The sequence below is a fragment of the Myotis myotis genome, unplaced genomic scaffold, assembly GCF_014108235.1.
Source record: "Myotis myotis isolate mMyoMyo1 unplaced genomic scaffold, mMyoMyo1.p scaffold_m19_p_15, whole genome shotgun sequence".
Lineage (NCBI taxonomy): Eukaryota > Metazoa > Chordata > Mammalia > Chiroptera > Vespertilionidae > Myotis > Myotis myotis.
Genome location: NW_023416319.1, coordinates 44,173,770 through 44,188,343, shown reverse-complemented (window position 1 = coordinate 44,188,343; position 14,574 = coordinate 44,173,770). Strand labels below are relative to the sequence as shown.

At 35.7% G+C, this 14,574-nt stretch overlaps 1 protein-coding gene across 3 annotated transcripts in view; it reads right to left on the bottom strand.

Annotated features, from left to right (window-relative positions):
* Window positions 1-14,574, bottom strand: part of ADK (adenosine kinase) — a 489,964-nt gene that overhangs the window by 401,259 nt on the left and 74,131 nt on the right. For all 3 annotated transcript variants that reach the window (XM_036337172.1, XM_036337170.1, XM_036337171.1), the window contains exon 3: window positions 11,244-11,297. In XM_036337172.1, the coding sequence (XP_036193065.1) occupies window positions 11,244-11,297 (54 nt within the window). The remainder of the gene's footprint in view (window positions 1-11,243; window positions 11,298-14,574) is intronic.

Sequence of the window (14,574 nt, the reverse complement as noted above, 5' to 3'; positions counted from 1 at the left end):
CCACCAGCCAATCAGAGCGACTATATGCAAATTAACCCAACCAAGATGGCGGCCAGCAGCCACGGAGCTGGAGCGAGCAGGAGGCTTGGTTGCTCCAGTGATGGAGGAAGTCAAGCTTCCTGCCTGCCGTGGCCCTCTCTGAGCTCCTCTCAAGGCTACAAAGTTTCAATTATAGAAAGTAAATAAATCCCAGAATAAAAAAGAAAAAAAGGAGAGGCTGGGAACTTCCGTCATCAGGGGGGCTTGGCCAGCCTGAAAACGGCCTTCAGCCCCTCACCCAGACTGGCCAGGCACCCCAGTGGGGACCCCTCACCCTAAAGGGAGTGTGGCCAGCCTGAAAACAGCCATCAGCCCCTCACCCAGGCTGGCCAAACCTCCATGGGTTGAGGGTCCCCACTGGAGGAGGCTTGACCAGCCTGCAAACAGCCATCAGCCCCTCACCCAGGCTGGCCAGGCACCCCAGTGGGAACCCCCACCCTGAAGGGGGTGTGATCAGCCTGCAAATACCCATCAGCCCCTCACCCAGGATGGCCAGGCACCCCAGCGGGACCCCCACCCTGATCCAGGACACCCTTCAGGGCAAACCAGCCAGCCCCCACCTGTGCACCAGGCCTGTATCCTATATAATAAAAGGATAATATGCAAACTCACCCTAACAGCAGAACGACTGGAAATGATTGGTCACTATGACACATCCTGACCATCAGGGGGCAGACGCTCAATGCAGGAGCTGCCCCCTGGTGGTCAGTGTGCTCCTACAGGGGGAGCTCTGCTCAGCCACAAGCCAGGCTGATAGTTTCCACTACAGCAGTGTGGTGGGAGCCTCTCCCGCCTCCTCAGCAGCGCTAAGGATGTCCGACTGCAGCTTAGGCCTGCTCCCCGCTGGCAAGTGGACATCCCCCAAGGGTTTCCGGGCTGCCAGAGGGATGTCTGACTGCCAGCTTGGGCCCGGTCCCCCAGGGAGCGGGCCTAAGCCAGCAGGTGGTCATCCCCCGAGGGGTCCCAGACTGCGAGAGGGCACAGGCCGGGCTGAGGGATGCCCCCCCCAAGTGCACAAATTTTTGTGCACCAGGCCACTAAAATATATATATATGCTCTCTCTCTCTGTCTCTAGTGGCCCAGTGCACAAATTCATGCACATTATAAGAAAATTAATGAGAAGAAATATTTTAATATCACTATTTGCCCTTTCCCTATAATAGAAGTGCCAACCAAATTCACGATCGACAATGACAGATCGAAACACACGCGTGCGATTGGCACCAACAAGAGCTTTATATGTATTGCGCATGTGTGAGTCAACTTAGCCTTTTATAGATATAAAATAAACTTCCTTAACACATTGTATGCGGGAAACGTATTTATACGTTTTACTTATATGTTTTACGTTGACCAGTAGTAGAGCGCGGGACACGTATTAATACGTTTTTTATAGACTAGCGGTAGAATGCGGGTAACGTATAAATAACGTAAACTAAAGTTATCGTAATTTTACTGAACGTTGCCATTTGCGCAAAAAATTAGCAAAAATGGTCCGCGCCACCTGTTAGCGCGCGATAAAAACTACCCGCAAACAATGTGTTAATTAGACCTGCTTTCTGATTTAGCTAAACTTTTTCCAGCCCAGTGAAACACCCCAACTTCTCTTTCAGGTAATTGTCAGCAACACACAACAGTAAATATCAACAGGAAGCAGATTATTATTGTAAATCACGCAGGGAGAACAAAGGGTAAAATATTTAACTGCAGCAGTGTTTGACTATATTTCACAGCACTGACTCTTTTAAAGAATACAGGCCTGCTGTTTCATTGAATTTGGGTTTTTCTGATTTTCCCTAACAATCAGACCCTTGCTTTTTTTTTTTTTGGTAGGAATACCACACATGATAGTCTGTCCTTTATCAGAAAGCACATGATGTCAATTTGTATTTGAGAAATTTTAAGTGGCAAACATGTTTTTATTTTTATACTTTTATAATTAAGTAAATGTTTAAAATTCATTATTAATAAGATGAGGCTAATTTTTAAGTTAACATAAAGAAAACTTTAAATAAATAACAAAGAAAGTATTAATACTGGAAAGTACTACTATCCATGTGACACATAGGTTAAACCAAATTCAAAATGACATGGAATTAAGTAGCCAATAACAATGTAAAGGAAGTCCACTCCAGATTTCTTCTGAGACTAATGGAAGATGAGCTAGTTATCCTTAAAGATTGTGAAAAGGTAACTGATTAAAAGATAAAAACTATAAAAACTCCCAACAAAATACTTATGCATTGATACAAACATTTTACTGATATAGGAAAACAATATTACTATTTCAAGAGGATAATATTTGTTTTAAAAATAACAAAGGATGGATTTGTTATATTAATAAAATTGGTTCGATCACATTCTTTCAAATAATTCTCATGTATCAAAGTCAACAAATATAAAAAGACTAAGAATCATCCTTATTCTTTGTGTCACCATAATGTATGCCAGTGCTTATGTAAACTATATCATACTTTAACAATATAATAAATGTCTAGTATTAACAAAGGATTTAAAGATAATTATCCTACAAAATTGTTTAAAAGCTTATTCATGCATGATCCTAGTTCTTTCCTATCCTCATTATTATGTTATGTACATAGTCCCTAGTTTTATGGTTGACATGAGCTTGCCCATGTTTCTAAATTCCATCTAGGAAGCCTTATCACATTTTCTCTGCCTTCATTCTAGTAGGGAAAACATCTTTGAAGAGCTAATTATACAATTTAATATTTAAATATAAAATAGTTTGAGAAAGAACAGAGATAAAGTAATGGTAAAAGAAGTAACCATCCACACTCCTGCAAAAGGATATTTTTCCCCGAAATATTCCATCAGGCTTTTTTTCCACTTCCTGTGGTCTTACCCAACACAGACTTACAGACCTAGAAATCACAAGTCTCCCTGATATTCCCAAATAAAGCATTAAAGTAGTAGGAATGTTTGAAGAAAGTAGTCTAACTTCATATATGCTATTAAAATTTAGTATATACAAGTGAAACACTTTTATAGAGATAATATTTTCATAAGAAAAACACTAGAAAGTGATTAAGACATAAAAGCAAAATTTAAAAGAAAATTTTAAAATCTATTCTAGATAATGTTTCAATCACTTTGCTAAATAACCGAAAAAGTCAGGTTGCAATCTTAATGAAGTTCTACAGAGGGAGCTAGCACCATAAAGAATAAATTTTGAACACAGAACTTCAAGAAAAGACCTAGCCTGTTGGAAATACTGGATTCATCAATGTGAGCTCAGAGTATCCTCTAAGATTTTACCTTAGCCATCAAAAACACAGTATTACCTACAAACTAGGGCACAGTTCTAGTAAACCATATTAAAGCTTATAAAATGTAATATCCATCATATATACCTTCAAACACTTTGTGAGATAGGTATATTTGTTTTAAATATCATTCCTCCAAAAATGTAAAAAATATTCTTTCCAAAGTCACTGAACTTAGTCTAAGTAAAAAGCAACAAAAAAGATCTAAAATTAAATCACAGTCTATCCTTTTCTACTATACAACAAGTTAAAGTCCTTTCCAACCCTCAATTTTTCTATAAAATGGAAGTATATATGTACCTCAAAAGGTTGCTGTGAAAATTAAATTAGAGCATGAAAGTAATTAAAATAATGTTCTCTTCTCTTGTTCTTTAATACATAAGTGTTATTTAATTGCTCAATACTTTCCAAAAAGAAATCAATAATTATATTCAGTAGAGAAAGTATTTTCAAGGATTAGATTAGTTGCTAATAGATACTAAAATTTTCCCCAAACTCCCAAATCCAGATAATCCTCCAAAAGTCTAATTCAATCTTTCAGGGGATATGGACAGTGTTAGCATACCCTTACTTTATTTTTCAGGCAGATATCTGTCATAGTTTCAGTCTCCAAATATTCCTGCTTGTTTTAGAACCAGGAGAAAAATAAGTCAACGTACCAGCAGTTTCTGTTCTCTCCGTTCCATACTGATCCCACTGAGTATTCACCCCATAGATATCACATAGTGAAATACTGTCAACTAAACTGTTCACTGCAAAAAAAATCAATGAACTACACATGGACTGCAAAGCTCTGAATAAAGTTCCAGGTAACACCTTACCCTTCCCACTCCCCGACAAAATCAAAGAGGGAGACGGCAAATAAGACCATTATCCTTTTTTGTTTCTAAAGAATTTTATGCTAGAAACTCAAACTATACCCACATGGATTAGTGAGTTAACTAAAAGAAAAACAGCTAATTAAATAAATCATTTGCTAAATGGATAATAAAATAGCAAAGCACTAATGTAATCTCACAATGACATTTGAAAGACATCTTCTCCAAGAGCAGAAGCCAGTTCAAGAGGTTTTTATAAACATCATCGTACTCACAAACACCTATATCACAACAAATCTTTGCATGATTCTTTACAGTTCAAAACTTTTTCATATATATAATTTCATCTAATCTTTCCCTAATGAAATAAAATAGAAGTATCACCATTTTACAAATAAGGATATTACATTCAGATTAAGTGATTAAACTAAAAGATATAGTTTGATACTGTGTTACATTTCCCAGAATTTCCTTCCCTATATGGTTTCAGGTTAGGATTAGCCACAGGAGAAAGTTGTATACAATTTGGGAGTTGCAAGTAAAGCAGCTGCCATTTCACTACAAAGGTAGTTAACTGTCAAAGGTAGTAAAAGACAGACATAAAGGGATGGGCAGTTTGTCCTATTTATCCCACTCTACCTCCAGCTCACCTTTCCAATCAGGCCCAGGCCTATCACCAGATTGTCAATGAAAACCCATACAGGCGGTGGTAACACAGTTCCTGCAGACATGCATAGCTGCTTCTTAAAAGCTCCAATTCATTAACCTACACCAGAAGTGGTTAGTGAGTTTTCTCTGATCCTTTTTGGGCCTTTACTTCTCTAGTTTTTCCCACAATTGAAAAAGATTTAATTCCTATAATAAATTCCTTATTTCTTAATACTCATAGCAGAATTGAATCCTAACAGATACATCAAGGTTATAGTCCATGGCAAAACTCATACATAAACTAAGTTTTTTCTAATGCTAAGACAAGGCACCACAAATTTCTTCAAAGGGTTTTAAGATTTACCACTAATGACAAATATTTTTCATTCACCTATCATGTATACATGAATATAAGATCTAGTTGAATCCTAAAATTATCTCTTGTAATGAGTTCTTGTCCTTTATGACAGGGTTAATACTTTTCTTTTAAACAATAAAATATTGAAGCAAACCTTTCAGAAGATTTATAATCCAGGTATAACCGATTAAAAAAACTATGAAATCCTAGAATTTTCAAGTGAGAGGACAGTCAAAAGTTCAACAAAAAGGATGAATTCTGGTTACTTGAGAACCATTTATGGAATATGTATAAAAGCCTGAAATGAATTCAATCAATGCTAGTTTGGAATTCTCACAGTACTCACGTAATGGTATTAGTAAAAAAGAAGCAAAGAAATCAAACACAAATTTAGGCACAGTCTCACTAGCAAAAATGGTAATTATTATTATACAAAGCTTTATAAAGATTAATTTTAAAAGCAATATAAAGGCTATCTTACAAAGATCAGAGTCAGATCAGACTATATATAAAAATCAATTAAAAAATGTTTCTCATATAAAAGGCATTTGTAGCTTAGGATTAAATTTCCAAAGAAAACATCATACATGTAGTCAAACAACTTAGATTAAAAAAAACCTGTTGTGTTCTAGAAGAAAGGGTTCTAATGGTGACAAAGATGTCAATGATAAAGATTCTGAATGCTCAAGAAAATGTGAGTAAAAAAGAAAAAAGTATTTTTCAAAAAAAATCACTGCAAATTTAGGGAACGGCTGGCATAACAGTAAAAGCACTAAAATGGGAATCAGGAAACTTGAGTTCTGGTCCAGCACTTGTCATTAAAGTGCAACCTATACAAGTCACTTTATTACTGTGAATTTCACTATAAATTACAGATATTAGTTCTAAAGTTCATTTCTAGATTCAAAGTTCTGTAATTTAAAAGATATGAAAAAGTGCCCTTTAAGAAAGAGACCATTAAAAAATGGTTATGATATTTAGAATACTGTATCTCACTTATTTATATATATATATATATATATATATATATATATATATATACACACACACACACACACACACACCCAGCAACCGAAAGGCGGAATGACCAGAATGACTGGTTGACCAGTCACTATGACGCGCACTGGTCAGACACTCAACGCAGGAGCTGTCCCCTGGTGGTCAGTGCACTCCCACGGTCAGAGCACCGCTCACCTGACTGGGAAGAGCGGTGCTCCCACAGCAGGCCAATGCCCGCTGGACACATAAGCCCGTGCACTGGACCTCTAGTTGAAAAATAATAACCATTTAACCTTGCTGGTACTAGGTGTTCGTTACTTCAATTCTGACTTTCTGGTTGCCAGATTGTTTTCCCCTTTTTTGATTAAGCAAATACATTTTACCATCAACAAAATCTATTATCTTTACAAGCAATCAGTCCTTATATTATTCTTACAAAACAATCTTGAGGTTTTCAAAGAACTGCTAAGTAACAAAATTAATAATAATGGATAGAAGAGCATATCAGATGTTAGTGATTATCTCAAACCAAACTGCTCTTAACATACTTAAATACTTGTAAATCTCCCCTGCTAGTTTAAAAATTGGGCACTGTTCCCTAAAAAAATTATAATTCTTTTACACTGAACCAAAGATTAAGGTCTAACAGTGTCCTTTCTAATACTCAGGATTCATTCCCCTTGCATAACTCATTTATTTTCTCCCATTTTGTAATAATCATAAATTGACCCCAAAATTTTGAAATGTAATATAATACAGAGACAAAATTTTAAACCTTAAAGGGATAATTCTTAAAAAAAATAATTACTTTCTGACATTAAAAAAAGATAATTTATTCACCTGGCCAGCATGGCTCAGCAGTTGAGCATCGACCTATGAACCAGGTCATGGTTTGAGTCCCGGTTGGGGGACATGCCCAGGTTGTGGGCTCAATCCCCAGCGTGGGATGTGTGGGAGGCAGCCAATCAATGGTTCTCTCTTATATTGATGTTTCTCTCTCTCTCTCCTTCTCCCTTCCTCTCTAAAATCAATAAATATATATATATATATATTTTTAAAAGAGAATTCATTCAAGATCTGAAGAGAAAATACACCTCATATCTACAATAGCGTACACTGCTTATAAAAATTCATTCTTTATCTTGGCAGCTATCTTAAAAAGTCAGGTAAATAAACATGAATCTTTTTTAAAGAGGCCTCCCCCATGCCTTATATAGTACAGAAAACCAAAAAAAAAAAATCCTCAGCTATCAAGTTACTCAGCCTTTGCTAAGTGGCAGGGATACTTCTGAATTTATTTATATTACGTTTGGTATTTGTCCCTAACTCCAGCCAACTTTTACCTTTCCTTATCTTAATCTTCATTCAAGGTAATATACAATTTAGCTATTCATAAAACAAACAGAAATTTATGGAAACAAAATGGTTCCATAACTGTAGATATGTCCAATAGGAAGACCCCACAATTACAAAATCTTCAATTATGAACATTTTTAAATGTGAAGCAATATTAAATTGAAGAGTTAGTCTCCATTTATAAATGAAGTCAGTATCTTTTCTTTAAATAGCGCCTGGTAACTGGGTAGAAAATATTTATTGAATGAAAAGTGATGTTTTACTAATTTATTTTAAATTACTCCATTCAAAAACTAAAACTCTAATAGACTGAGAAAATCTATGGAAGACTAATGAAATTAGTTGATTACTGGACCACATAAAGAGCACAGTATAAATTACATAGTTTCATATTAATCCCACCACAAATTGCTTAGCTTTCCCTACTTAAAATCACCCCGGGATCATCAGTATGTAGATTAGAAAACAAGAACCTGAGAAAAACCTTCCTGCTAAAGAGACAACTGACACTGTCGTTACTGTCCAGCCCCGTCCCACCCAGGACGTGAATCATCCCTTGGCCCAATGTATACAAACGGCAGATCTACCCACCCGTTAGTCACTTAGTAGCTCTCTGGGTTACCGGACCCACTGTCACGGTAACACAATGCTTGTGTTCAAGTAAACCTTATAGCAGCCTACTGTTATGTCACAATGCCATCCGTCTGCCCCAGACAAATAACAAGTATATTTGTAAAGCAAGGGTGACTAAGGGTATGTGGAATCTGAATCACCACGTTTCAGAAGCTAAGAATATTTTAAATAAAAACACAGTTAGTATTTAATATATAAAGTATTATCAAGACAATTAGAGTTACTGTAGTCTTATTGATACACATAGAATTAAGGTACATTTTCAAAAGGCAGTTAATGTGATGGTGTCACTGCATTTTTTGCAATATCATGATGAATCAAGACTGTCTTTAACAGATTAGCATTTAGAAGCAATAATGTTTTATGAAAATAAAGCATGAAATTAGTAACTGGAGAATTAAATTTTATTTATACAGACATCTTATGATATTTTAAAAAGCTTAGTCTTGAGCACAGAGATATTGGCTATTTTAATTGTAAGGACACAATGAGATTATTTATAAGTAGCTCTTATGAAGGGCTAGTGTTGCAGTGGCAGGCATAATCAACTGAGAGTTTTCTGTAGTGTATAGGTCAAAAATTACAAGGCAGAGAGCCAGCAGTCACAAGAACAAAGATAATCAACTAATGCCAAATCAATTAAGTCACAATACTAATAAGTATAAGAACCTTACTATGTAAGTACTAGTTATTAAGAAGGAAGACTTCACCCGGCCAGTATGGCTCAATGGTTAAGCGTCAGCCCAGGCACCAATAAGTCACCAGTTTGATTCCTGGTCAGGGCACATGCCTGGGTTTTGGCTCCATCCCCAGTAGAGGGAGTGCAAGAGGCAGCCAATCGATGTTTCTCTCTCATGAGGTTTCTCTCTCTCTTTCTCTCTCATTCATAGATAGATATAGATATAGATATAGATATAGATATAGATATAGATATAGATATAGATATAGATATAGATATAGATATAGATATATAGATATATAGATATATAGATATATAGATATAGATATGTATATATAGATATATAGATAGATTTATATATAGATATATAAATTGTGGCCCTGGCCAGGTGGCTCAATTGATTGGAATATCAGCCATACACCAACGGTTGAAGGTCAGATTCCTGGTCAGGGCCCATACCTAAGTTGCAGGTTTAATCCCTGGTCAGGGCACTTATGGGAGGCAAGTGATCCATGTTTCTCTTTCTCTCTCTCCCTCTTATTATAAAATCAATTTTTTAAAAAACATATATCCTCGGGTAAGGATTAAAAAAATAATAAATAAAATTGGGCTCTTTCAACCTTTAGACATACATTATATTTGCTTACTTAGTTCACCATTATGACTATAAAGTTGAAAAAGTTCATCTTGTAATAGATAAGTCTATTAAATTAACACTTTAAATTTAGTGAATTTAGAATTTATTTCATTGTTATTTTTTCCAGTCATAGAAATAGAAATTCCAGATAAACAATTCATAAGTTTTATATGTCGTGTCATTCTGAGTTATATGACAAAATCTCATGCTGTCCAGCCCCGTCCCACCCAGGACGTGAATCATCCCTTGGCCCAATGTACCCAAGCTGTAGATCTACCCACCCGTTAGTCACTTAGTAGCTCTCTGGGTTACCAGACCCACTGTCACGGTAACACAATGCTTGTGTTCAAGTAAACCTTATAGTAGCCTACTGTTATGTCACAATGCCTACGTCATTCACCTCACATCATCTCATCACATAAGCATTGTATTATCTCGCATCATCATCATTAGAAGGGTGAGTATAGTTCAATGAGATAGAAAGAGACCACATTCACATAACTTTTATTATAGTATGTTGTCATAATTATTCTATTTCATTAGTTTTTATTTTTAACCTTATTGTGTCTAATTTATAAATTAAACTTCACCATAAGTGTGTGTGTGTGTATGAAAAAAAACATAGTATGTATAGCATTTGGTACTATCTGTGATTTCAGGCATCTACTGTGGGTCTAGTAATGTATCCCCCATGGAAAAGGTAGGATTACAGTATTTCAAGTGTGGTTCAATCTGGAGTTAGCCTCTAATTCCTCAAATTCTTAATTCTATAGTATTATTTGACATGAGGTAGCTGCATAACAAGATTATCAAAATTTTCTTACAGCACTGGGTCAATTCATTTCTGAGTTGCCAAGCTAGAAAATTGAAACATACAAAATATTTTTAGTTTCCCTCTCAGACAGTCTAATGATACTAAAAAGGTTAAGGTAAGGTGAATTTAAAGAACTCCCAAATTAGTAATTCTTAATTAAAAACTTCACAGTTCCTGTGAGATAGTAATTTTTAAAATACCACTGTAGGACAGCAAAATAGGGATGGAAAATCCCAGAATCATATATAAAGTTGTTTTTATCTGAAAGACAGAACCCTAAGAACATTAAATCTTTAAAAAGAAAATTTTATTCACATTTCAAACTTTTAAGATGCTTTACCTATGCTAAATAAGGACTAGGCATTTTTTCATAAGGCAACAAAAGAAAAAAATATATATTTCTCTATCATAAGCATGAGGAGGGGAAGTCAATTAAGAGCGAGCCAAAAATTAACAGTGACAATTTAATATTTTATCTAGGGAAAGAAAATGAAATGACATATTTCCCAATTATGGAATACAATACTACATATTTTAATGTGCATACAGGAACAATTATTTCCTGTTAACCTTATGTAGTATAAATATCCTAATCCGCCGAGACCGGTTTGGCTCAGTGGATAGAGCGTCGGCCTGCGGACTGAAAGGTCCCAGGTTCGATTCCGGTCAAGGGCATGTACCTGGGTTGCGGGCACATCCCCAGTAGGAGATGTGCAGGAGGCAGCTGATCGATGTTTCTCTCTCATCGATGTTTCTAACTCTCTATCTCTCTCCCTTTCTCTCTGTAAAAAATCAATAAAATATATTTAAAAAAATAAATAAATAAATAAATAAATATCCTAATCCTATGAGGATTAAAGTCATGGGGTTAATTATTTCTTTATAGTTCATATAATTTTAAAGATCATATCATTTATATACATCTACTCCATTGACAGGGTCAACTATGTACAATCTCAAGTTTAATGCACTTACAGTTCCTTGTGCTTGTCTTCAGCCAAGATTTGGTCATTTGCTTTAAGAGAATACCTGTAACACAGAACAAAAATATAGTGGTCATATTAACATTCAAGACGTTTGACTAATAGACATCTAATTATAGTGCCAATAGTTGACACCTATCAAAAAAGTACTATCACACTGTTATAGGTCTCTGTCTTAATCTGTAAAACATTAAAAATGCCCAAGTTCTTTGCTGTTCAATTAGTCACGTCCACACACACCACAAGAATTGAAGAAATCGACTTGACCATGCTTTGACAACACAAGATATCTTCAATATTCTTCTGTAGTAAATCATCTATAATGTTACTGATCTAGCAGGTCAAATTCAAGAAGCCACTACAATGGTAAGTATTTAAGAGTTCATTAAAAATATGCAGTTACTCGCCCTGGCTAGTGTGGCTCTGTTGGGTGAACATCGTCTCATGCTCCTGGAGGCTGCTGGTTCAATTCCTTGTCAGGGCACATGCCCAGCGTGTGAGCTCAATCCCCTGTAGGGGGTGTGCAGAAGGCAGCTATCAATGTGTGTGTGTGTGTCTCTCTCTCCTTTCCTCTCTCTTTAAAAATTCAGTAAAACATATTTTTAAATATGCAGTTACTCATTCATTAAACACATAGTAACATCTACTGTATGCCTGACTATGTACTAGATAGTGTGACACAGGAGAAAAAGTAAGTTTTGAAGTTTCTGATTGAACCATTTACTGCCTTAATGACTATAAGCAATTATTTCGCCCCTTTACGTCTCAAATTCCTTATCTATAAACTAGAGGCCCAATGCACAAAATTTGTGCAAGAGGAGGCCCTCCCTCCCCCAGCTGCCGGCACTGGCTTCCCTCTGGCACCCCTGACCCTGGCTCCCATCCAACCGCCAGCAGGCACCCAGAACCCGGGCTCCCCTCCAGCTGCTGGCAGGTACCTGGGACCCGGGCTTCCCTCACAGCCCCGGCTTCATCAGGAAGGTCGTCCGGAAGGACGTCCAGTCTAATTAGAATATTATGCTTTTATTATTATAGATTAGAGGTTGCTATAAATATTAGAACAGGGATCTTTCAAAGTACTGCAGAAGGTAACAGAATTTCTAAGAAGTACGCTACTGAAATAGGTTCAAAAACAATGGACAGCAATTCCCAGGTTCTGAATTTCCACTTGTATTCCATCCTTTCCTAAAACTAATCTACCTGACAATAGATCAGAGGTCCAAGTGGAGTGACCATGTAGACTCTCTTTTCTTGCCTCCCCTTTCACAAGTGCTTTTACCAACTAAATAAAAAGAAAATCATATCTATCACCCACCCTGAATAGATCTATACTGCACTGCATAGCATGTAAAAATCTCTGAAGTACTAAACTAGGAATGATTCATACTTTGTCCACAAAGCCTTCTTTAATACCACAAACTGACTACAAAGTTCCTGTTTTATACATTATTTCTATAAAAAATGAAGCCAGAAATTATAAATGGGGAACTGTGATAGTGTGTTCTATTTGCAGACACATAATGGAATGGAGCAGAAGTTGGTTGCAATTTTATTTAAACAGTTTCTCTCTTTCATCCCATATTCATCACCAGAGAATGTATTACTTTTCAGAAAAAAATCCTGTTAAACAACTGTGAGACAGTTTCCAATAAGAAACAGGAAGAAAAAAAAAACACAAAAAACAAGAAACAGGAAAGACAAGTGTCACCTTATTTCTAGGAAACAAACTTAAAAAAAAAAAAAAGGCTCCTTGCTCTTCCATTTATCTATCGAGGATTAAATATCAAAGATGGTTGTCACAGAAACAGAATCAAGCCATTAATTTGAACTGAAAAATGAGGCCAGACCTTTTCTATCATGAAAATAAATCTGATTGGTTTGACAATGAAGAACAATTTTGCCAAAAAGGTTCCAAGGCCTTAAACTGAATGAATGGCTTTAATTAAAACAAATTTAAGGTACTTGATAAAAACATTTTATCCAAAAAAGAATCCTTTTGTCAAAGGCATATTAAAGTTAACAATATTTAACTTTTACCATCACCTCCTGAACTGTTAAGGTCAGCATACAACTATAAGAAAAAACCAATAGACATAATTACTAGTTATTTAAAAAGCCTTAATAAAGCCAATTTTGGTACACATCCCAGTACTGCATGTCTCTAATGACTCTAATAAATGACCAAGTTAGGTGGTTTCTAATTCTTGGCTTCCAACCTCTAATCTATAATAATAAAAGCATAATATTCTAATTAGACTGGACGTCCTTCCAGATGACCTTCCTGACAAAGCCAGGGCTATGAGGGAAGCCTGGGTCCCAGGTGCCTGCCAGCGGCCAGAGGGGAGCCCGGGTTCTGGGTGCCTGCTGGCGGTTGGAGGGGAGCCAGGGTCAAGGGTGCCAGAGGGAAGCCGGTGCCGGCAGCTGGGGGAGGGAGGGCCTACTTTGCTTCCAACAAAATTGAGCATGAACCTAATCAAATTACCAGCTGATAAATAAAAATAATTTTTATGATACAGTTCAAATAATTAAGTGACAAAGCTGAAACAAAAATCTGTCTATTACCCTCCAATTAATTATGTCAACTTTTTTCTCAGCACTTATACCTCTAAATGGAAAAAGGGAAATAAAATGATGCTGAAGATTGTCTTATTGCAGCAATGTGTACTATTTATCCACAAAAGGTTAACTAAAAATAATTAAAGATTAGCTTCACCCATGTCATCAAAAGACGCATTTCCAATAACTTCATTTTCTTCTGTTTCATAATTACTTAACAACATTTTAATACATTTAGGTTGTTTTACTAACTACATGCTAATTATAATTGAATGACTAGGAGATACTTTTTAAATTCAATCTACATACCTATTTTTAGTGAAGAGCCATGGCAGGGTGATCAATACGCATAAAGGCTTTAATGCATAAAATATATTACTTTCATAATACACTACATGCAAAATATAATTCCTACATAAAAATACATTACATACGGATAAAATATGGTGAGGAAAAGCATAACATAAATACAAATTTAAACAGAAAAAATATAAAATTTTAAATGTTAAAGAAGAGTTTTATTTAACACAGTGCAATATACAGATATTATATCATAGAAATCTACACTTGAAACCTATATGATCCTATTAACCAATGTCACCCCAATAATTTAAAAAAGGTTTTGTTAAACTTTAAAAAAAAAAAGCTTATTCATGTATTTTTTAAAATGGTTGATGATAGGTATCACACCCACTATGTTATTTAGAGTCCACTAAAAGAGCGATTTGTCAGTTTTATTTAACATTACAATAAAAAGTCATAATTAT